The sequence below is a fragment of the Carassius carassius genome, chromosome 7 (assembly GCF_963082965.1).
Source record: "Carassius carassius chromosome 7, fCarCar2.1, whole genome shotgun sequence".
Taxonomy (NCBI): domain Eukaryota; kingdom Metazoa; phylum Chordata; class Actinopteri; order Cypriniformes; family Cyprinidae; genus Carassius; species Carassius carassius.
Window position 1 is genome coordinate 38,601,706 of NC_081761.1, and position 24,569 is coordinate 38,626,274.

General features: G+C 37.3%; 1 protein-coding gene and 1 long non-coding RNA gene across 2 annotated transcripts; both read right to left on the minus strand.

Annotated features, from left to right (window-relative positions):
* Positions 1-338: 338 nt before the first annotated feature.
* Positions 339-20,368, minus strand: LOC132144302 (GTPase IMAP family member 9-like). Its single transcript, XM_059555080.1, has 3 exons — positions 20,278-20,368; positions 15,738-15,992; positions 339-676 (listed from the first exon to the last, which is right to left on the minus strand). Exons 1-3 carry the CDS (start codon positions 20,366-20,368, stop codon positions 339-341), a joined length of 684 nt encoding a protein of 227 aa, XP_059411063.1.
* On the minus strand, positions 6,626-8,024 carry LOC132144177 (uncharacterized). The gene is made up of 3 exons (XR_009434336.1): positions 7,285-8,024; positions 7,083-7,148; positions 6,626-6,907 (listed from the first exon to the last, which is right to left on the minus strand). It is a non-coding gene; the product is annotated as an uncharacterized LOC132144177 (long non-coding RNA).
* Positions 20,369-24,569: the final 4,201 nt, after the last annotated feature.

Consider the following 24,569-nt stretch of genomic DNA (forward strand, 5'->3'; position numbering starts at 1 on the left):
ACTTTTTATATAATCCACATTAAAATGTAAATGTAACTGAAATTAGGCCAACATAAAAGCATGAAAAGTATTTCGGTTCCTACATCTGTTTCGGTATACATCCATCAATGCAGAAGACCATGAAAAGTGTTAAACAAATAGAGTGAAATGGTTTCTATGCCATGAAATGGCATTCTTTAAACAGGCATCATCTTTATGAGTCATGAACATCCTTAAGTTAAGTATATTAATATTAATATAAAAATATTAATAATTAAATCACACAAACCTTGCAGCTTTTTATTGGTGTGCTTGCAAGTTTGAGTTTTTATTTTTATTGTATAACATATATTATTTGTTTAATTCCTCTTCCTAGTGCAGGGCTTCCCTCCATTGAAATTGACCATCTTTACAATCATTTTCAGCAGTTCTGTGACTTGATCTCGATCATTTCTGTGTTCATTGTTGAACGAGTGATATCTACCATAGCAGGTCTGAATCAGTTGCTGTAGATCTTTGCTTTTGCTGATATATTCCTCTACAGGTTTACCCTTCAGTTCATCAGCGTGAGTGAACAGAACGATGGTGTACTTCACAGCATCTTCTCCAAAGTTCTCCTGAATCCGTGAGTTTTTCTCCTCCTCTGTGAATTTTGCACCAAGTTTTATAACCAGCAGGAACGCATGAGGGCCAGGAGCTTACAGATAGACACATTCATGTAATAAAGTCTGTAGGTTTCTGTGACTGGCTGAAGAGTCGAACAGGCAGGGACAGTCTGTAACTGATACACTTCGTCCATCAACAATTGCTTCCTGTTTCTCACAGGCCGTTGTAACTGACTTCAGAGAGTTTTTCACTGTGAACGCATCTCTGTTCAGGATTGTGTTTCCTGATGCACTCTTTCCTGTTCCAGCTTTTCCCAGAAGAACAATCTTCAGATCTGTTACAATTAAGACATTTAGTTATATACAGTGAAGTTTACTTTGCATATGTAACAAGTAGACTTGTGTGTCCTAAATTATTTAGATGTGCAAGTAGGTACGGGGTACGGGAACCTGCAAGCTTAAACTCGCTCTCGCAAATACTTGACGGCTCTTGCCAGGGTGTGCCTGTGCCACCCACAGTGGCAGCTGGCACACCTAAAAATAGATGCAGAATTATTTTTTATAGTCTGAATAAAAAATGTTTACTAAACTTGGGCTATTGTTGTTTACTTAGAAAATATATATATTTTTTAAATCAACCCTTTCACGTGTAAGTTACAAATATTTTAACTGACCCCTTGTTTCCATGGCGACACTTCATGATTGTCACGTGACACACCGCAGCCACAATAACAGATGTATCCCTATTAGTTTTATTTCGTTTTTCATTTTTTTATTAAAATATATTCACAAACTTGCTTACCATGTCAACTATCTGATATTCCGATTCTTCGTTTAAAAACCTTTATAAATGATCTTGATCTATAAAGAGATGAGCGCTGCAGTTCAGAGTCCTGTCAGCCGGATTTAACGTACAGCACTTGAATTCCCCAGTTTCTCCCGAAATACATGAAAGTAAGTGGCTGTTGAACTGGGAGAAGAATAGAGTAAACTTTATTTTTCTGCTATGTGTGTCTTATATATGAATAAAACCCGTCGGCAAATTACATTTGAATAGATAGTTTTTGCTGCTTCCATAGACATCAGTGTGTATTTTACAAACTACCAATGTATTGTTTTACTAGTGATTATGTATATTTAAATATATGAAACCTAAAATAAACATTATGTGGTTGAAAACACTGCATATTAACTGTGATATATGACAAGCGCTGAGCGCGTCCGTCTCTGGCTCAGTGCCAGCCAACGCGTGGAAGCTGTTTGAATCTGGCAGTTCTGTGACGTCACTGAACATTCTAAATCAGACTCTCAGGGTCACAGAATTCAATATATGGTGCAATAATGCTAAAAATGTTAAAATATAATATATCTGCCGAAATTCGGACTGGCAACCAATCAGCAAACAGCAGCTGACTGTGACCCCAGCAGCTCCCCAGAGATCTTTGCCGCGCATATAAACCCTTACTGTCTATGATATAAACAGATCATTTTTGATTGCACATTGCTAGCTAGCATTATGTCGCAGAGCTCCCTTCCTAATTTTTTTTAGCAAAAAACCTCGGCTTGATGGACAGTCGGACACAAGGCCTAATGTTACACCTGATGAGGATGTTTCTCCCTCCCCGGGCCCAACATCAACAGACAGTGTTGCCAGATTGGAAATGTCCAAGTATCGTACCAGAAGTTCAAAATGATCGTACACAGCAAAATCCCAAGTGTTAATTTAACACTCTGAGTGTGGAGTTTTTGGACTCATATAAACTCTGAAGCAGTGTTAAAATTAACACTGAAGCAGAGTTGAAGTTAATGAGATAATTAAGAAGTTAATTGAGTTATGATTGACCATTATTGAAGACACCTGATGTTAACAAGCAGAATCAACAAACCAGAAAATCACAATTTGTGTGTCACCATTATAGTGGTCAGTGTTTGCTTTAGTTGGGATCTTGAACCTTCAGTTATTTACTTTAGACTTTGAGTGGCTGTGGTAACTGAGTTATAACATACAGACCAGAGCAAAGGCAATCATGTGTGCTATTGATTGTGGTTTGGACTAATTGCCATGGAATGACCTGAATGTGTGAGTTCAGGTTTCATTAATGTATACATAAATTAAGTGGAAAAAAAGATAGCAATCCAGCATTTTTGGCACAATATGACACGTTTTTAAAACTTAGTTCTACATAACGAAAAAAAATTCTTTAGTTTAGACACACAGACATCAAGAATCAGCGTAAACATCACAACAACGGTGACCATCAAAAAAGCATGTTGTAGCCAATAAAAACTCATCCATGGCTCCCATTATGCATTGCAGCATGAATAAATTATGAGCTGAACTGTCTTTTTAACTTTTTATTCTAACTATATTTTATTTTTGCAGTTTTTATGTGAATTTTTAGTATCTAGTTTTGTGATGTTCAGAGTAGATCTGTTTATCTGGATATGCTGTTCGTCACCATTGTTGAGATTCATACGCTGATTCTTGTTATATGTGTGTGCCTAATATCAAATATTTTAATTTAAAAAAAAAGAAAAGATCAGAATCACTTGCAAAAGATGCCTACAAAACAAACACATTCTAAAAGTAAAAAGTCACGAGCCAAGATCCCAACTAAAACAAACACTGACCACTATAATGGTGACACACAAATTGTGATTTTCTCGTTTGGTGATTCTGCTTGTTAACATCAGGTTTCTTCAATTATGCTCAATCATAACTCAATTAACTGCTTAATTATCTCATTAACTTCAACTCTGCTTCAGTGTTACTTTTAACACTGCTTCAGTGTTTATATGAGTCCACACTCAGAGTGTTAAATTAACACTGGAGATTTTGCTGTGTATTTGGAAGAAAATTATCATACACGAGTCAAAAGAGTTATTTATCTATTGTAAACCAACTACATTTTGACACGACCTGCAAATTACCACTAGGAGTATGGTTGGACGGAAGCATCGCGACAAAAATATTATCCCATAATTTAGCACAGTAATCTGACAATAAATGTGGCACACCCAGATTTTCATATGCACACCCAGAGTCTCTTTTCTGGCTACACTACTGCTTGAAAGTAAACATTTATCGTTTTGTTTTACTTAATTTAAATAAAGTTGTAAGACCCGGAGAAACACAATTAGTCACCTCAATCACATTTGTATGATATTGTTCACACTTAGGCTACTGCTGTTAATTTTATTTTCTCTACAGTTACAGAAGCACAGTATTATAATACATGTTATGCGGGTTTCAGCTCACCTGAATGTTTCCCTGACATTTCTCTATTTGTCCGGTGTTTGCTTCTCCGCCTGTGAAATACACGAATCAACTGTTTCTGGAAGCTCTGATTAAGTTTATGTAGTTTCCAATTCTAATTTCACAGCAAATGCTTGGCGTTTACACAGTCGAAATTAGGTGCTCTTAATAATATGTAATTATTTTTGATTACCATATATATTCCTCCAATGTTGTGGTAAGAAGTTCACTAAAGCAACACAGCAGAGAACAGCGCGATGAAGCAAAGTGAAACTATCTTCACATTTTGAAGCGCCTTAATCCACCTGTCAGCTGACATAAGAAGGGTTGTGATTGGACGAATTAACATGATGTCACAGAAGTTTATTTTAGTTTAAAATATCATCATTTAATAATGTTCAAACGCATCAGCTTTCTTTTTACTTTCACTTCTGCAATTGTTTCGTATGTTTTGTTATTGCCTTGGATACAGAGAGAAACAACAGACGCTTTGTCATTTGCCCACACACTGCTCAAAACAACATGACCAATAAAATGATATTAAATGATAAAGTAACGTGACAAGTGCCAAGTATGGCGTCCCACACTCAGAATTTGTGCTCTGCATTATGTGCACGCGTATGCGCACACACACACACACACACATTTATTTTTGTGAAAAGTGGGTTCATCCCATAGGCGTAATGGTTTTATACTGTACAAACTGTATATTCTATGGCCCTACACCAACCCTACACCTAACCCTACCGGCGGTGCCAGGGGGCCCTGGGGGTGAAAAAACACCTTGACCCCCCATTTGACACCCACCCTCTTCCTGATTAATATATATATATATATATATATATATATATATATATATATATATATATTTATCAGGGATAAATATTAAAAAAAATTATCTTCAAACTACGCAGAACAATAATAAATAATAATTATTTCGACATATATTCATACACTGAACGAGAGCCGTTTCTGTCGGACGCGTCCGATTGGAGAACCGAGGAGCTGATGATACTGGACATGTGTGATTCAGTGTGGAGCAGAATGACACACAGAGCGTCTGAACCGAACTGATTCTTTTGATGATTGATTCTGAACTGATTCTGCGCTAATGTTATAAGCGCGGGTAAACCGAAGGCTTGAATGAAGGGCAGTCATCACCAATGACATTACATCGAGCGCAAAAGAACCGGTGAACCTTTTTTTTTCAACTGGTTTTATTTGATCGAACTGTCCGAAAGAACCGGTTCACTTGAGCACCTGTGCCCGGTTGCATGAAACTCCTTAAGCTAAGAAATCCCTTAGATATAAGGTTAAGGGTACCCTTAGTGAAACTTGGGTTGCAAGAAAAAAAACCCAAGGGTTTCCTTTAGGAATTTAAGGCTGTTGTTAAGTTTTTCCCCTTAATTATCTAAGTGTTCCATTAAGCGTTGCTACAAAGTCCTTAGTAACCATTTCAGCTTAATACATTTAAGGGACCAAAACAGCTCCCTTAAGTCAACTTTAACTCAAAATAAGATGGCTGATTTAGTGTTAAATGAAGAGGAGGAAATACCAAGGCGTGTTTTTAAAGATCGTAATAATCCCTTGGAGACTATGAATAATAAGCAGTTATTGAGAGAGTATCGGTTTGACCGCCAGTCAATCCTTCATCTCACCGCAACACTTGAACATGACATTGAGGTTTTTTGCTTGCGGTACTTTTCATTCTGTCATCTCCGACGTCTTTAAAGTACACAAATCTACTGTCTGCAGAACTGTACATCGAGTGATCTTAGCTCTGTGTCGCCAAATTGACAAATACGTACAATTTCCTTCCAAAGACGAGGAGGATGCAATAGCGGAGCGTTTTTTTTGCAGTCGCTGGATTCCCACGCATTTGCGGAGAAATAGATGGAACACACGTCCGAATTCAAGCCCCTCACCAATATGAAGATCAATTTGTTAACCGCAAAAACTTCCATTCCATAAATGTCCAGCTAATATGTGATCCAGACTGCAAAATAACAAATGTTACCGCTGAGTGGCCTGGGAGTTCCCATGACGCACGCGTGTTATCAGAGAGTAACATTTATCGCAGTTTTGAGAATGGATCACACAGGGGCTTACTTTTGGGGGACAGCGGTCATCCCTGTCGTTCATGGCTGATGACACCTTTCAGGAATCCAGTAGGAGATGCACAGGCAAAATTTATTTACTTCAGTTAAGTTGTTTATGGATAAATAAATAAGCATACAATTAGTAAAAGTAAAACTGAATATTTTTTCCTATTGCAGGAAAGATACACCACTGCTCTAACAAAAACTAGAGTAATCATTGAAAGAATGATTGGCCAGCTTAAAAGGAGATTTCACTGTCTTCACGGGGAGCTACGTCTAGAACCAGCAAGAGCAGGGAGAGTCATCATTGCATGCGTCATCCTCTTTAACATATCCAAAGACTTAGGTGTGCTCATGGATGACTACAGTGAACCTGAAGGCGTAGTGCAGCCAAATCATATCGTGGAGGATGTGACAACAGAGGGACATGCTATCCGAGATGTGCTTGTGCAATATTTTTTTTCCTAATGTGAGCTAGAATATGTTAAACTGTGGGCTGTAATAGTGTTTAGATACTGTAGAAAGCAGTGCATTTATAATTCAAAATAAGTAAAATCGAAGCTTTATTCTATATACTTTATTCTTTACTCAGGACTCAGGATTATATACATAAAACAGCCATAAAACATTTACAGTAAGCAAATCACATTAGGTATTATTATAGTATAGTATTGTTGTTAAAAATGTGTATATTACAAATCATTTGAATAATAAACACCCTATCAACAGATCAAAGTTTGTGTTACTCTTCCCGTACTGGTTGTATAGTTATTAATCCATCTAGAGCAAGTTTGTTAATTTTGTATTGGAGAACTATATTCTGCATATACAAGTTTTCCTTTTCCAGTTCTATTTTAGAAATCTCCAACTCTGCTTTTCTCTTCTGCAGCAAAAGAACTTCTCGTTGAAGTTCAGCCAGCCCTGATGTAGCCTTGGTGGTTTCCAATCCTCTTTCCTCAAACGAACGTCTGAAAACAAAACAAATAACCAGTTATTTACCTCACAGTTACTTTAGTATTGAACGAACAGTTATACAATGTTACACACACACACACACACACACACACACACACACACATATATATATATATATATATATATATATATATATATATATATATATAATAACCTAGATGTCACTACCTTTGGGCTGTATTGCCGGGAGTGGGGCTTGTCACTCGAACATCTTCCCAGTTATGAGTAGGTAGGCTGAAAAGTATTATTATTATTATTATAACCACTTACGAAAACAAAAGTTGTTTTACAAACTGCACGCAAAAAATGCAGTTTATACATATGTATGTATATGTAATTTAGGTTGTAGCGCTCATTTGCATTATTTTACCTGCTTCCCGAACTGCTTTGAGGAACGCCTGGAATACCGACTAGAGAAGGAGAATCCTTCCCTAATATATCTTGTACCAATTTCGCTGTGTCGGATAGGTCTTGTGGCGGTGGCCCTCCTCCTTTACACAGCAAAACAATAACATTATTCCATACCAAGCGCGATACCTTTTTGATACAATTTATCAGGCACAAGCATGAACGTTACTCACCGGTCTTTCCGGATTCTTTTTTATTGTTTGCTATTTCTTTTCTTGAACTCACCACTATGTTTTCATACTTTTTCATAACTTCTTCTACAGTTCGCTTGACAGCAAGATTTCTTGAATTTATTTTTTCTGTTATCTCCTGCCAAGCTTTCGATTTGTGCGAATGAGTGACTGATGGGTTATAGCGGCTTTGGAGAATGTTTTTTCTTTTTGTGAATTCTTCTAAAAGAATTGCCTTTTCGTCCTCTGTCCAGTTTGGTTTACGTTTTTTGTTTTCTGTTATGTTTGTACTCTCCATAGCACAAATATATTAATACAAGTGTGGTTTTAGTAAGGGTTTGGCTTTGTGGTTCGTTATGTTCTGTTTACTGTTAGAGGTAGTAACTATAGCAACCGCGGCGATCTTTGCCGTTTGTTGTCAGAAACTACTGTGAAACGCTTAGTATAAACACTTAGGTAAGGGTGACAGTTAAGAGGTTTCTTGCAATGCTCTTAATGAAATCCATTACCTCAGGGATTTTTTCCCCCTCAGGGAAACCCTCACTTAAGGAGTTTCATGCAATCGGGCACTGCTCCTTTGCCCCTTAAGTGCCCTTTAGTCAAAGCAAAATTTCCTGGAATTTTTTTTTGTAATAACATTCCCTTTTGTGAATGCCTGCCCACGCCCAATCATAATATTAGTACAATTTATTTATAATAATTTAGCCATTAATAAAATCACCAACATGATGACCTTTCACCCGACGACGACGACCTCATTCGACCGGGACGATTCCTTACGCCGCACGCGCATTTTTTAATTGCTAGAGGATATTTTCAACACCGCGGCAGTTGGTAAGTGGCGTTTCATTCTCAGCAAAGTGATTTTGATGTTTATTTACTTATTTTTATTTTAAAAGAACAATGTGATGTGAGAACATGCAGATATGTTGTTTATATTGCTGTGTGTAGCCTGTAGTGTAGATGTAACACTAGCGTGCTGTTTGAGGAAGAAAAGTTTCACAGGCATCGGAGGGTCTGGTCTTTTTCATGTTATTTGACTAAACTATTATTAAATTACAGTACTTATTTATTCTTTACACATAGAGTGCCTTAAAAATAATTATCACAAAACTGGTAAGACTTATTCAGATTTTCTCATTCTCTGAATTATCATTATAAAAATAAAAACAATTCAGAAATGAATTAAAATATAATTATATATTAAATGTGACGCAAATATTTTTTTCTACAATAGTAACACTGTAAAAAAAGAAAAGTTGACTTAACTTAAAATTACAAGGCGCGCTTCATTGCACATGTGCCAATTTCATTGTCGTTACAGTGCGCATGCTCCAACCTCCAACCCAACTTGTATGCTTGTTAACTTGAATTTACAAATTGAATTTACAATTAATTCTAGGTTGGTACAACGATTGTTGAACCAACGTCTTTTTACTAGTTATGCCAACATTTTTGCATTTAATTGTCCAGTTAACTAAAATATAATCTAATATAACTAATAGACAATTTAAGACTTTTCAGTTTCTAATCTCAGAGCTATTATTATTTTAAACTTAAAATTGTCTTCTCTATTGTTTCTTTTTCAAAACTGCATCAAAGCATTTGCTGCTGTATCAATACATAATCATCCATATCTATACATGAATCAGCAAGGAATGCATCACAATATATTGCTCTATTGATATTTTGAACAGCGCCATTTAAAGCCTTGTTCCATTTGCCCCTTTTATACTTTGAGCACCTGCCCCTCCAAAGGTCTCTGCATGGCCCTGTTCAGAGGGAGTGTTAGCCACGTTAAAAAAGTTAACCACTTAAGTCATTTGTGGATTAATGCGTATTGGTGACGCGAACCATTTAAAGTGCCAACCCTTTAAAGTTTGAGCATATTGTTTGCAAACTGCAATTGATTAATTAATTAAAAACAAAGTAGTTGATATGCTGTGTTCTTTTTTTGTTTAGTAGCAGTAATATGCAGTTATTAGCTGTGTCCACTGTATTTTTTGTTGGTTTTCATGTGACCCCCCCTTGAAATGACCAGGACCCCCCATTGCCCCCCCAATCAAAATTGTATGGAGCCGCCACTGCCTAACCCTAACCCTCACAGGAAACTTTGTGCATTTTTACTTTCTCAAAAAAACTCATTCTGTATGATTTATAAGCATTTTGCTTATGAATTATAAGCAAAATGGGGACATGGGTTATGTCCTCATAAGTCACCCTCTCCTTGTAATACCTGTGTCATACCCATGTCATTCTACAGAGTTGTGTCCTGATATGTCACAAAAAACAAAAGCACACACACACACAGTGAGTAGTGAACACTCACATACAGAGTGAAGACACACCCAGAGCAGTTGACAGTTCATCACCAATATACAGTATAACAACCAGCACCTAGGTACAGTACTAGGCAAGGTTAGTTGCTTTGGATAAAAGCAGCTTTTGTGCTTATGTGTGTGCATGTAACACCTGACAATATTTTTTCTGAGCTTTTGAGTTACAACAAAAATGTTTTAGAATCATAAGGTCATAACAGCCCGAGAAAACACTAAGCCTGAAATCAAGGGTCAAGAGCCCAACTAAAGCAAACACTGATCTCTAACATGGTTACTTCAAATGAAACAATAAATCAACATCTAAACCTTAGTTCATTCTCAATAAGATTTTCTGTAGACGTCTGACAGAAATAAAGTCAGTCTGGTTATTAATAAGTTGAGCTGGTGATGCTGTTTGTGGGGTTGTTTAATCAGATCTTGAGAGATTTCATGTATTTTATTTCAGTTGATTTCATCTAAGGCTGTGTCTGATGTCAGTTGTAGTTCTTGTGTTTCACTTTTCTTCAGTGATTCTGTTTGTTAACAGCAGCTGTTCATCACTAATTCACAATTATCACTCTCATTTAATCACTTAATTACTTAATTGCAAAGTATATCTTCTTTCAGTGAACTCAACTGAATTAAGTTCAGAGTACTCATAACTGTTAGTTTTAAAACTTAAATGGTTTAAGGCAATCGGTTTTCTCAAACGGTTTGAGTAAACCTAATTTTTCAGGTTTTTAAGGATATCCGTTTACTCAAACAGTTTGAGTTAAGTTACTTGTCAGGTTTTACAGTGTGTCGATCAAACTTATCCGACCACTCCAAAACACTGGGTTTAATCAGTGATCTGCTGTTGCTCAAACTAGTGTATCAATAAAGTCCTTGATAATAAATGTAGAGATCATAAATTTTGCTTGTATCAAGGCTAAAACGTTATCCAAACAAGGGCTAATGCTGTTGCCTAAATTAGAGTTCTGACCATATGGCATACTGCTTTACAGGTGCATGCTGATCTTTTAGCTGTTTTAAAAGAGCACCCTTTGCAATTCCTATTCTATGTAGGGTATCCCACCCAACTCCATGCACTTAAGAAGGTCTTTGCTTAATGCTATCAGGATATGGGACCGCTTGCTTGTTGAGGCTTATCTATTGTCCAGTATCATGTGCTAGTCTTGCCGTTTGCATAGGAGGGATTCATGCTTTCACTGGCTCCACTTGCAAGCCTCCGCTGACTGAGCGTGCACCTGATCAAACGGTCAAATTAAAATGTTAATTAAAAATGCTTGGATTTAGATAAGTGCTTGAAAATGTGTGCATTGGGTTAATATTTGCTTCTTTACTAAATGGTTAACCATGGTTTCATTAAAGCAGCTCCGCTTGAGTCTTTGCCTGTGGCTGTTTTACCACCCTCCGATAAAAGAGAGAGAAAAAAAGTCTTCTTGGTTTGTTTTCCATGGGAGAGCATGTGCTTTGAGCATATAAAGGTAAACAAAATTTCCCTGCTCAGTTAAACTATATCCTAAGGCCGCAATGCATACAATCTCATGCAGGGTTGCCCAGCCTCAGGGTAGGTATTATTGGCATTATAATTAATCACACACGGCGTTGAACGCTACAGTTGTTCTCAGATCATGTGTCACTGGACTGGACTCTCTCGAACATTGTCATCATAAACAGTGGAAACAACAAAAACAAGAATTAATTTGTGTCGTAGTCCGCGAGATGCAGTGGAATCATCAGTCATTAATCAGGAATGTTTGTTGCTCGTTTCTGTACGTTAAATCCCGAATGGATTAACCATTGTACCCGTCCAAATGCGCCGCCTGCTGGCAATTTGATGATTTTTGTTTAGAACAATGCAAATTGCTAATGTGCCTTCAAAATCCAAACAATTTACAAGTAAGGGTGTCCGTGGGGTATCTGTGCGTATGCTTAACTAAGGTAAGAGTGTGTATGTAAAAAGGTAATTTGGAAATGTCCAGGAAATTGAAATGTCCTTAGAAGTGCTTGGATTTACTTGAAGAACCCTGGTTTACCATTCTCTGAACAACAGGGGGCGACGAGGACTAACCATCCTCTAAAACCATCGGGAATCACTAGTGAGAAATATTGGCTGCATCTGATTCTTTAGGCAGTTGGTTCGCTTAGTATCAGGCATTAGGTGCATTCGAATTCACACAGCACTGTGAATAAGTGCATACCGGTTAGAAATTTTGTCTGACTTTGGACCGTGCTGACGCCACATGACCGTTACACGTGGCATCAAAGTACAGCGAGAATATTTTGAGAACACCCTACTGCCACCGCAGTTTCTCCAGAGCGACTGCAGGAGTGCTAATGATGACAAAGCTGTTCACGATTGGCCAGATTTACCACATGACAAAGATCACGTGTGTTCGGGGTTTATTCAACCTTTTCAGTTCTCATAATGGCCACAAATCTGTGTTTTTAGAATGGTAAAAGCCTTTTTAATGTAGTCGCACTGTGGTATTGAGTCACATTTATCATACAACACAGATCTAAGCGTATATACACCACTGTATTAGCATTTAAACATATGATCATGTTGAACTTTTATTCTTGAAAGATATGGCGCTAAAAGTGTCTGTTGCTCATGAAATATTTTGTACAAACGTACATTTAAAAAATAAATAAATAAAATAATATGAAACCAACCCTAAGGAGGAGGAGAAGGAGGAGGAGAATGAGCAGAATGAGGAGGAGGATGAGAAGAACAAGGAGGAGGATTAAAAGAATGAGGAGGAGGATGAGAAGTATGAGGAGGAGGATGAGAAGAATGAGGAGAATGAGAAGAATGAGGAGGAGGATGAGAAGAATGAGGAGGAGAATGAGAAGAATGAGGAGGAGGATGAGAAGAAAGAGGAGGAGAATGAGCAGAATGAGGAGGAGGATGAGAAGAACAAGGAGGAGGATGAGAAGAATGAGGAGGAGGATGAGAAGAATGAGGAGGAGGATGAGAAGAATGAGGAGGAGGATGAGAAGAATGAATAGGAGGATGAGAAGAATGAGGAGGAGGATGAGAAGAATGAGGAGGAGAATGAGAAGAATGAGGAGGAGGATGAGCAGAATGAAGAGGAGGATGAGCAGAACGAGGAGGAGAATGAGAAGAATGAGGAGGAGGATGAGCAGAATGAGGAAGAGGATGAGAAGAATGAGGAAGAGGATGAGCAGAATGAGGAGCTGGATGAGAAGAATGAGGAGGAGAATGAGCAGAATGAGAAGGAGAATGAGAAGAACAAGGAGCAGGATGAGCAGAATGAGGAGGAGGATGAGAAGAATGAGGAGGAGGATGAGCAGAAAAGAGGAGAATGAGCAGAATGAGGAGGAGAATGAGAAGAACAAGGAGCAGGATGAGCAGAATGAGGAGGAGGATGAGAAGAATAAGGAGGAGGATGAGCAGAATGAGGAGGAGGATAAGAAGAATAAGGAGGAGGATGAGAAGAATGAGGAGGAGAATGGGAAGAACAAGGAGGAGGATGAGCAGAACGAGGAGGAGGATGAGCAGAACGAGGAGGAGGATGAGAAGAATGAGGAGGAGAATGAGCAGAATGAGAAGGAGGATGAGAAGAATGAGGAGGAGGATGAGAAGAATGGGGAGGAGGATGAGAAGAATGAGGAGGAGGATGAGAAGAATGAGAAGGAGGATGAGAAGAATGAGAAGGAGGATGAGCAGAACGAGGAGGAGAATGGGAAGAACAAGGAGGAGGATGAGCAGAACGAGGAGGAGGATGAGCAGAACGAGGAGGAGGATGAGAAGAACGAGGAGGAGAATGAGCAGAATGAGAAGGAGGATGAGAAGAATGAGGAGGAGGATGAGAAGAATGGGGAGGAGGATGAGAAGAATGAGGAGGAGGATGAGAAGAATGAGAAGGAGGATGAGAAGAATGAGGAGGAGGATGAGAAGAATGAGAAGGAGGATGAGAAGAATGAGGAGGAGGATGAGAAGAATGAGAAGGAGGATGAGAAGAATGAGGAGGAGGATGAGAAGAATGAGAAGGAGGATGAGCAGAATGAGGAGGAGGATGAGAAGAATGAGGAGGAGGATGAGCAGAATGAGGAGGAGGATGAGAAGAATGAGGAGGAGGATGAGAAGAATGAGGAGGAGGATGAGCAGAATGAGGAGGAGGATGAGAAGAATGAGGAGGAGGATGAGAAGAATGAGGAGGAGGAGGAGAAGAATGAATAGGAGGATGAGAAGAATGAGGAGGAGGATGAGCAGAATGAGGAGGAGGATGAGAAGAATGAGGAGGAGGAGGAGAAGAATGAGAAGAATGATGAGAAGAATGAATAGGAGGATGAGATGAGGAGAATGATGAGAAGAATGTGGAGGAGAATGAGAAGAATGAGGAGGAGGATGAGAAGAATGAGGAGGAGGATGAGCAGAATGAGGAGGAGGATGAGAAGAATGAGGAGGAGGATGAGAAGAATGAGGAGGAGGATGAGCAGAATGAGGAGGAGGATGAGAAGAATGAGAAGAATGATGAGAAGAATGAATAGGAGGATGAGAAGAATGAGGAGGAGGATAAGCAGAATGAGGAGGAGGATGAGAAGAATGAGGAGGAGGATGAGAAGAATGAGGAGGAGGATGAGCAGAATGAGGAGGAGAATGAGAAGAATGAGGAGGAGAATGAGAAGAATGAGGAGGAGGATGAGAAGAATGAGAAGAATGATGAGAAGAATGAATAGGAGGATGAGAAGAATGAGGAGGAGGATGAGCAGAATGAGAAGGAGGATGAGCAGAATGAGGAGGAGAATGAGAAGAATGAGGAGGAGAATGAGAAGAATGAGGAGGAGGATGAGAAGAATGAGGAGGAGAATGAGAAGAATGGGGAGGATGATGAGAAGAATGGGGAGGAGAATGAGAAAAATGAGGAGGAGGATGAGAAGAATGAGGAGGAGGATGAGAAGAATGAGGAGGAGAATGAGAAGAATGAGGAGGATGATGAGAAGAATGGGGAGGAGAATGAGAAAAATGAGGAGGATGAGAAGAATGAGGAGGAGGATGAGAAGAATGAGGAGGAGAATGAGAAGAATGAGGAGGAGGATGAGAAGAATGAGGAGGAGAATGAGTAGAATGAGGAGGAGGATGAGAAGAATGAGGAGGAGGATGAGAAGAATGAGGAGGAGAATGAGCAGAATGTGGAGGAGGATGAGAAAAATAAGGAGAAGAATGAGAAGAATGAGGAGGAGGATGAGCAGAATGAGGAGGAGGAGGAGAAGAATGAGGAGGAGGATGAGAAGAATGAGAAGGAGGATGAGAAGAATGAGGAGGAGGATGAGAAGAATGAGGAGGAGAATGAGAAGAATGAGGAGGAGGAGGAGAAGAATGAGGAGGAGGATGAGAAGAATGAGAAGGAGGATGAGAAGAATGAGGAGGAGGATGAGAAGAATGAGGAGGAGGATGAGAAGAATGAGGAGGAGGAGGAGAAGAATGAGGAGGAGGATGAGAAGAATGAGAAGGAGGATGAGAAGAATGAGGAGGAGGATGAGAAGAATGAGGAGGAGGATGAGAAGAATGAGGAGGAGGAGGAGAAGAATGAGGAGGAGGATGAGCAGATGAGCACGTTTAGAGGGGAGAATACCCCTCTACTAGCCATAGGCTGCATTAAGGACATCTCAATAATATTATCTTTCTCTTTTGCAGGAATGGAACAAGAACAGTTACAAAACCTACCACTCATACCAAGCTCAGGGACATGCTGCTCGTTTTGCGGTTCTCCCGATGCAGAGAATACCCTTAGCTGCCATTACTCGCTACTTTATTTAACGAAAAACACGCTAGGGTATCTCAGTAACATCGTCTTTTTTCTTTTGCAAGGAAAGAAACAAGGTTGGTTTTGGGGGGTTCTTCTTCAGGCAGTAATACCTCTTTAGCTGTAGCACCAGCAGAAACACTTGAGGACCAGGAGATGACATCTGCACACACTTCTCTATTTCAGCCTTCACTTGTTGTTTATCCATAGCTGTGTTAAACAGTCCTGGAGTGTCTATCATGGAGACATTTCTTCCTCCCACCTTTCCTTTCTGTTTCTCACTCAGTTTATTTGTTGATTTCATGAAATCATCAACTTCAAAAGCCTTTCTGCCCAGTATAGTGTTTCCTGTTGCACTTTTTCCTGATCCAGTTTTACCCAGAAGAACGATCCTCAGATCAGACCCTACAAATAATAATAATATTAATAAAAAATAATAAATCCTAACATTCACACACATATACATTCATACATTGAAACATCTATATACTGAAAAATCCAATTAAATTATGAGCTTTTAGTGATCCTTTCTGATTCATTTCAAAGTGATTTTAACAAAACTAATGTAACAATTTTATTCAGGATGTTCAGGGAATGTTTTAATTATAAAAATAAATAATAATTTGAAATTAATATTTCATTATTATTATTAATAGTAGTATTATTAGTATTATTGCTGTTGTTTAAAGTATATAATCTAATTCATAAACAACAGATCAAAATAAGAGTTTAATTGAGTCTTTTTGGGCATCTAATAAAGAGTGATTAACTAAAATAAAGGATTTAAAATCAATGAGACTTTACATCTTTACTGAATACAAAAAAATATAACAGCAGGCCAAAATTTATATATCAGTCTGAAATCATCATCTTTTGAAACGTAACCTTATACTGGATGTTCAGAAGCTTTTTTTATATACTGTATATATTCTAAACTCAATAATGACACTTTAAGTCATTTCCTCTTGACTCACCGTCATTTACTTGATATAGCATGACTCTCTCTCTCTCTCTTTGCAATATGCGTGCAACATTATCAGTGATATGTAAACATTTATATTGAAAAGTTATGAAGTCTTACATAGAAAAGTTACTGTAGTTTACAAAAACAACTATACATTTTTGTATTGTTGTAATGTTCAACGATTATTGTTGAAATGAGACAGTTCTAAAACAGACATTGTTTAATAATTACAACAGACACTGTAGTTTATTTTGTTGAATATGTTTAAACTTATGTTAAAATATATTATACATTTATAGGTTTCCACAGACCTGTGTGTGTTGAAGTCATTGTTACTGTCGTCTCTTGTGTTTCTGCTCCGTCTTCTCGCTGAGCTGCACAGAGTCAAAATGCTGCGGCTCCTGCTGACACCAGTCAAATGCTTTCATTCAAACCATGATCACGTGACTAAAGAGTTCCTGAGAGCTTTTAGTTTCACTTTTGATTTGCTGATGATACGCTCACAGTAATTTAACTTTAATTTCTCAAAAACACAAAATACACAACGGTCTGTGAGAACTTGATACTTGTTTCCTGATGTTGACATTTAACAGGACTGTTCTCCTATAAAAATTGCATTCTGATACTGTTTATATAAAACATTTTACAGATCATATGCTGCATATACAGTACACTGTGTGACTACTAAAATCATTTATAAATCAAAACAGACCATACCAGTATTTATTTACCTTGATAGACCATTCATTTCTACACTTATAAATAGTTGAACAAGAGTGGCACAAGACAAAACAAGAGTTTTTTTTTTTTTGCCTTGCAGCGTTTAAATACACACAGCTAAATGCAAATGCCACTTGATGGTGGTATAAACACACACTTGGGCAAACTTTAGAGGTCAGGTCAATTCTTGTTCTTGTGCACTTCCCACCTTAGAATTATAAGGCTTTATCTGCATTCAGAGCAGTTTTGAGATATTGAGCTTCAAAGATTTTGCATTCCATAGACTGTAAATGGCTTGCTTAATTGGAGTCATTTAATCTACAGCGATATCGTTGACTTGATTGCAAATAAATGCACAGACACTATTTAACTGAACAGAGATGACATCACTGAATTCAATGATGAACTGCCTTTAACTATCATTCTGCATTATTGACACAATGTTTTCCTAATGAATGTTGTTCAGTTGCTTTGACGCAATCTTTTTTGTTATAAAGCACTATATAAATAAAGGTGACTTGACTTGACTTGACGACCCCCAGTAAAACTAGTCCCGTCTGAATAGGGCGTTGAAATTTGTACTTGAAAAATTTACAATTGCATCTACAGAAGAACAATTTGAAAAGTGTTGAAAGGATGATTTATTGTTAATTGCTGATTTGCATCAATGCACTAAAGAGGGAGATAAAGGAGGCCTTGTGCTAGGAGTGGGTAAGACAAAGGATCTTACCTGGTGAAAATTGAGTTAACGGGTGTTGCAATAAATCACATAATGTAAGAGTTGTCACAGAACAAGAATATGTGAATAACTCCATTTTGACAGAAATATCAGATAGAACCTTATAATTCTATGGCGACAACTTGCTGTGACTCTTGCACTTACATACTATAAAAATACAAAATAAGGAAAGGAAAAGAATGTCAGGACGTATTCCATGCTTGCAATGTGTGTTCTTGCTCAAGTGTCTCACCTCAGTCATGGTATTAAAGGTGGAAGAAAGCACTGGTCAGTCTTTAAACAAATGCAAACCAAAATAAAAACCCTGGAAGCTTGTGAACAGTTTTGAACCATTTTAAAATTCTGTTGAAAGACACTGATGCTAAGACCTGCAGAGGCCAGAACATTAACGTGACACATTGAATTTCCCTCCCTTTAGAAAAATATACAAAGTAAAAAACTTAACATGGTTTATGTATTAAGACAGACAGTTATATTTAAAATTCATATTTTGAGCTCATCTGTTTTTTCACACATACAGTAGTATTAGTAAGGTGTGAACACAATGTACTCTTTTAATATCACTGTCTCTGTGCACTAAGCCTTGTCTTTATATGAGAGGAAAACACTTAACGTGTAAATAAATGCATTGTGTTCATATTTTGGCTCATGAGTATGTGCCAGTGTCAGCGCAAGCTATAGGCAGAGCAGCCGATTGGGCCTCGTGCTTTGGGGAGGGGCCTCCATAACTGCAGCATCCCCTATATGCTTGTCCACCAGTCAAGACGGCAAATTCTAGCCTCATTGTTTGTTGGATATAGTAGGATTTTCTGCATCATCAGGTGCTGCGAACTGTGCGTCGAAACTATGCCATAAGTAGTACGCGCAGGCTACGGTGTACTGATGTGCACCTCTCCAAAATGGCACAGCGCATCAATTCTACGTGGACAGCAAGCGCTGTGATTCGGTCTGTTAGTATCCCTCCCTCTGTATATATTTATAGAGCCATGTCTCGTACCCCTTAAACAAGAAACTACGTTTTGCCTCTTATTGCTCTTGAACTGACAAATATATACAAAATTATGTCAGTACTAGTCTTTGTGAGTACCCTTAAAAAAAAATTTCTGTAATGTCCTCAAAAACGGTTGAGAACGAAATCAGATGTTCATTATATTGGATGCGTTGTCTCTTAAAGTGACTGTCCGTGCCTAATTTACTAGCTGCTGTCGGTGTCCTTGATTTAATTCAAGAAAAAATTTAGAAAATCACTCACTGCTCTTTACTGAATTACTTAGTTTTAATAATAATTAATCTATATTTAATTTATAAAGTGAAGACTATGCAATGATATTTTACATTTCGTTATTCGGTTTCCGTCTCTAAACATTGACAACTGCAAATCTATAGAAAAAAATCTTTAATTTGTATCTTTGTTCTATTTATTTCTTTGTGCTAATTTATACAGTTTTAAACGAGGTCCACGTGTACAACCTGTAGCGGGTCTCACACCCCTTTGGACTTTTGTTGTGTTTTTGTTTGAAGTTTTAAGTAGTTGTACAGCTTGTAGCAGTTTATTCTTGTACACAGATATGGCAGTACACATGTAATCAATTCGTTTATTTTTCATTTAAACTGATGTAAACAGAAAAAGAGTAGGCTGGATTTTTTTTAAACATGTCGCCCCCTCTAGTGGACAGCATTGCTCAGATAACAAAAGTCACTAGGATTTTTTGTGAAGGTAAAAGTTTGACCAGTTATACAGCAACGAGTCTGAAGATCTGAGCTGAATTTGGTAAAACATTAAAGTTCTAGTCGGTGTCAATTACTCTAATAATAAATAATAATAATGTTCAAATATATGTTGGCTTTCTCAAGCCCAACAAAGAAGGTCGCAGCAGCACGAATTATGTGTCCAGCAATATCTGATTCAAATATTATGCTAATTAACAGTGAGCGGTGGTTTCAGACATTACAGTGCCGCACTCGTACTGACTCTTATTCTGAAGGCGGAGCGATTCAACCAATCAGATGAAAGCAGCGTTCCAACTCCGCCCACAAGTGCAAATAAAATATTGAAGCCAAAAACCGATTTGTAAACCTCAAACGAAAAAATAAGAAATCGAGCAAAAATCAAGAATTTATTCAAAAACGAATAAACGATCCATTTTTCCATTTCTCGTTATCGCATTCTAAATAGGAAATGAAATGATCAAAACATACACGGACTGTAATTTTTTACTGGCCCGAGGCTATAAGCCCCGCCCGGCCCATTTAAAGCCCTGGCTCACACTGGCCTGACAGTGGAAAAGCGGAGTTGCCGCTGCTGACATAGCTGTCACGATAGGTGGGTGTGGCTTCAGCAACCAGCCACATGGCCATTCCCTTAATTATGCAGAACTTTAAGGCTTATATTAAAAAAAGTTATAAAAGATTTCACTCCCCTCACAGTTGTCATGAAGGGTAAAATTAGCTATATAGACCAAAATAATTTGTTGAACCAGGCTGTAAACGTTTTTTTTTTCTGCTGTAAAGTTGCCAATTTTAACAATCATCTGCCTGCAAAACCAGAGGCTGCATTTTCAGGACCGCAATTCTAGGAACGCATTTCTAGGACCCTTTTGATGTCACCTACTGAATTAGAGGACCAGCGAAGATGGATGACAATCAGAGTGTGAGTATCAAATGTGAAACAATTCTTATTTGTTCAACTTAAAAAACAATTGTGATGCATTTCACTGGAAAGTTAACATAGCCGCAGAGTTCGTGATTTGCTTAATAGTCTTGAATGTTTATAGCCATCATATATTAGCCTCTGATTCGTTTTATGAATCTGTTGCATGACTGGTAAGCTTGTGTTGACCTAGTGATAGCACAATTAACTGTAGCACATTCGTGGTGAAAGCTTGATAATTACTCATTGTTTTACCATTTTAATTAAGTTCAAATAATCTTAATGTTTTATCTGTCACATGCTCACAGTCAGCCTGTTTAACGTTATCCCACAATACATGTTATGAGTATGTCTCTTCCTTTTGACATGGTTTTATAATGTCGATTGAGACATATGACATTTTAATAGACATTACGAGGCCATCATAATAATTGACTGTTAAAATACCACGTGTTCGATTGTGTCATGTTTTGGCTACATTCCTATAGCCTGTACAGCCTAGTGTCTCTGTTTTCAATTATTAGTATTTTTTTTTTTATTATTGTGTAGAGATCTCGCTCGAAAAATTGATCCTGGTAGCTTGACTGAGAAGACTGGGCATGATATTGTGGTGAATAATATATTGCATAACTACATATTTCAATGAAACATGGTTGCCCGTAATTTGCATTTTATATACAAGACATGTGATAAAGAGGACTGCAGCTGATGTTTCATGTATCACTAATCTTACCTTTTATTGATTATAGGGCTTGCTGCGCCAGGTCTGTGGAAATGACAGGGATTTTTATACTTATGGTAAAGTGGCCTTTGTTTTTACACAATGTCCAATCTATCCTTTTTTAAGTGATAACACTAATTTTGTTAACCCAGCAATGATTATATTCTCAATTTACTATTTCAGTGAAGTTGACGAATATAATAGGGTGATAGAGAAACAATTAAGAAAATAGGGAGAGAATCCAGGTGCAGGTAGAGATGCTGCATACATCACAATGTGTGCTTTAAATATTTAAAGGTCAGGAAAAGTAGTCAATAATATGTTATTTCTATTTAGATTTCTTGCGCCTCTATAATTTTTTTTTCTCAGTTCAGATGGGCTTTATTGACATGATTTTTTATAATAACATAATATAATATAGGTCACTAAGATATTTGAAATATGAAATGTAAAATTAGAGAGTAGAACATATTCAACTAAAATGTTCCTTATTTAATTCACTTCTATCTCTTTCTCTCTCTTAGGAGTCAGTAAAGATGTTCTCCATCAAGTTCTTTCTATGAGGTTTTTTTGTGTGTTCAAGTTCAACTATTGTAATATATTATTTTATAAAATATACACAATCTTAAATCTACCCCCAGAGTCATCCTTGTGTGTTCCCTCTGTACTTGAAAATGTGGTTAATCTAGTGAATTAAAATACTATACCATGATTCCTTTTTTATTTTATTGATGAGTTATTATATTATGATATAGACCCAATAATTACTCAACATTCCTAGGTACCAGGTTTAATTGCAATAAAGAAAGTAGTATTTGGGTGAAATTTATTCGGTCCTCCAAATCTAGGGTCCTGGAAATGTGTTCCTAGGAGGGACTGCGGTTCTCCGAATTGGTAGGTCGGAGAAAAAACTAGGGTCCTAGAAATGCGGTCCTTCAAATGAGCTCCTGAAAGTCCGGTATTACAGACAGATAATATTGTTTTAACATTGGAGTCTATGGGATTGACTCTCTTTGGCAGCCAGACTCTAGCGGCCAGTCGATGAATTACAGTTGACATTACTTCCTTGTTGGCATCACAAGAGAGAAACGGTTCAGAGAAACGTCACACTCACACACTGTCTGCTCTCCTCCATTTTATCTGTCTTTCTGGTTTCTCCTCTCATCTCTCATCTCTCAGTCTGTCTTCATTGGTCTCTGTGAGTCCGTGTGTCCAGGGCAGGCATCTATCTGTGGGACACAGCTGGTGTCTGGATCATCTGAGCTGTGTCACTGTGAGCTGAGAGAGAGCTGACTGATACACACGGAGAACTGCATGACTGCAAGGTAATACACACATAGACTGACCCAGATCAGACCACAGTGGTGTTAAACAAGTCAGATCACATACCCGAACAGTGAGCAGATCTGTTAACTCAAACTCGATTATTCCGTTGTTACATTCTACCACAGGAAAGTGGATGGGAAAAACATTTTGAATGATAAAAGCGGAACCATGTATGGGAGCTCAGATATTCTCTAGCGCCACTAGTGGGAGTAAGATAGTTGTTGTGTGTTTCTAGGTGAAGTTCACACTAGATCACGAAATACTGAAAGTGAAAGAAAAAAATAAGACGCCATAAGCCTTTAAATGGTTGCATATTTTGTGGTCATTTTAAATCGTATTACTTATATAACCATGCAGTTATAATAATGATTAATAATGATAAATCATGATAATTATGAATAATAAAATGGCAGAAGCATTGGCAATGGAAGTGGTTCAGTAGATTATTTTTAAAATATTTTTTTTTTACTCTGATCTTTGATATGTTTAACATCATGAAAGTTTTTTTTTTTTTTTTTTTATCCTATGTGTAGATAATTTGCTTAAACACAATTGTATAAGTTTGGCTAGAGAGCTTGATATTTCTCTACCAGGACACACATTGGAAGTTGTGCTGTATTACGTACTGTACTCAGAAACAATAGCTCCTTGAATTTTTAAAGTAATTGCACTCTTTTTTTTTTGTAGTAAAACAAAGAACTTGAGTAGTGATGGAAAAAAAATAAAAATTGTAGAGGAGAATAATCATCGTGAACTATTTGCAAAACAAATTAAAAAAAATACATTTTTAAATGTATATTACATGCAAACATGAATGATAAATGTCTTGTCTCATCAGTTAGGAATTACTAAATGATAGGCCTACCATATTTTCAATTCAAAACTAACATACAGTATTCGAGCAAAAAGTCAATTACAACTGTTTAAAATTACATGAGAAACATTACTATTGTAAAAAAAAGTAGTTAAATATTGTTTTGTTATCTCTATTACCCCACTCTTTCCAGTTAAATCGATAGTTCACCCAAAAATGAAAATTCTGTCATTCATTACTCATGTTGTTCCAAACCATCTTCGGACACAAATTAAGATATTTTTTTTTATCAATTCCGAGAGCTCTCTGACCCTCCATAGACAGCAAGGATCCTAATAATCCATGTGACATCAGTAGTTCATCCATAATTTGTCTCCTCTGTGTCACCCTATAGCACCATTTGGAGAGTATCACATGCATAAACATATATCAGTGCAGCATATGTATGCGTGTACATTGTTTTGGTGTAAATCAGATGGTTCAGATGATATTGATTCTCATAAACCCGCGATATTATATTTACCAATACTTCTAAAAATGAAACGATACGATTTCGATACGATTCGATACAGGAGAATATTGATTGATATATCTAGATTATTATATTATATACCTATGTTGAACCATCTACATTTTTGGACAGATTTGTTACGTGATAGCATTAATGAAATTTTCTTCAAGATCATTGAAGGTCAAGAAGATCACGTTTTCTGCATCTCCTGTGCTCCATCAAGCCACTCCCATAATATCTGTCATCACTCAAATAATGCACGACTCTACATTATCTGTATTGCTTGTGTGTAAGACTTTAATACAATTATGAAGTTTATCGTTTTATGAATAAATATTTAAGTGAGCAAAACTATCTGTCTTTAGTAGGCTATTATGGACTACACAACATTATATTATCTTTAAATGAATTTTTAAATGATAATTGTTTTTAATTATTGTAGGATACTCTTGTAAAAAAGTAGCGGTGGTAGCGGACAGATTCATATAGCAGAAAATAAATGCAATATAACAAAGACATTCAGACATAAAGACACAA

Bases quoted from the DNA above. Each gene is read 5' to 3' on its own strand.
- LOC132144302 (XM_059555080.1), bottom strand. From the start codon at position 20,368: ATGGCCATGTGGCTGGTTGCTGAAGCCACACCCACCTATCGTGACAGC. The intron at 15,993-20,277 runs GTGAGCCAGGGC...TATTATTTGTAG, and splicing joins TTTTCCACTGTCAGGCCAGT to GGTCTGATCTGAGGATCGTT. The intron at 677-15,737 runs GTCCTCAAGTGT...TCTATCTGTAAG, and splicing joins TGTGCAGATGTCATCTCCTG to CTCCTGGCCCTCATGCGTTC.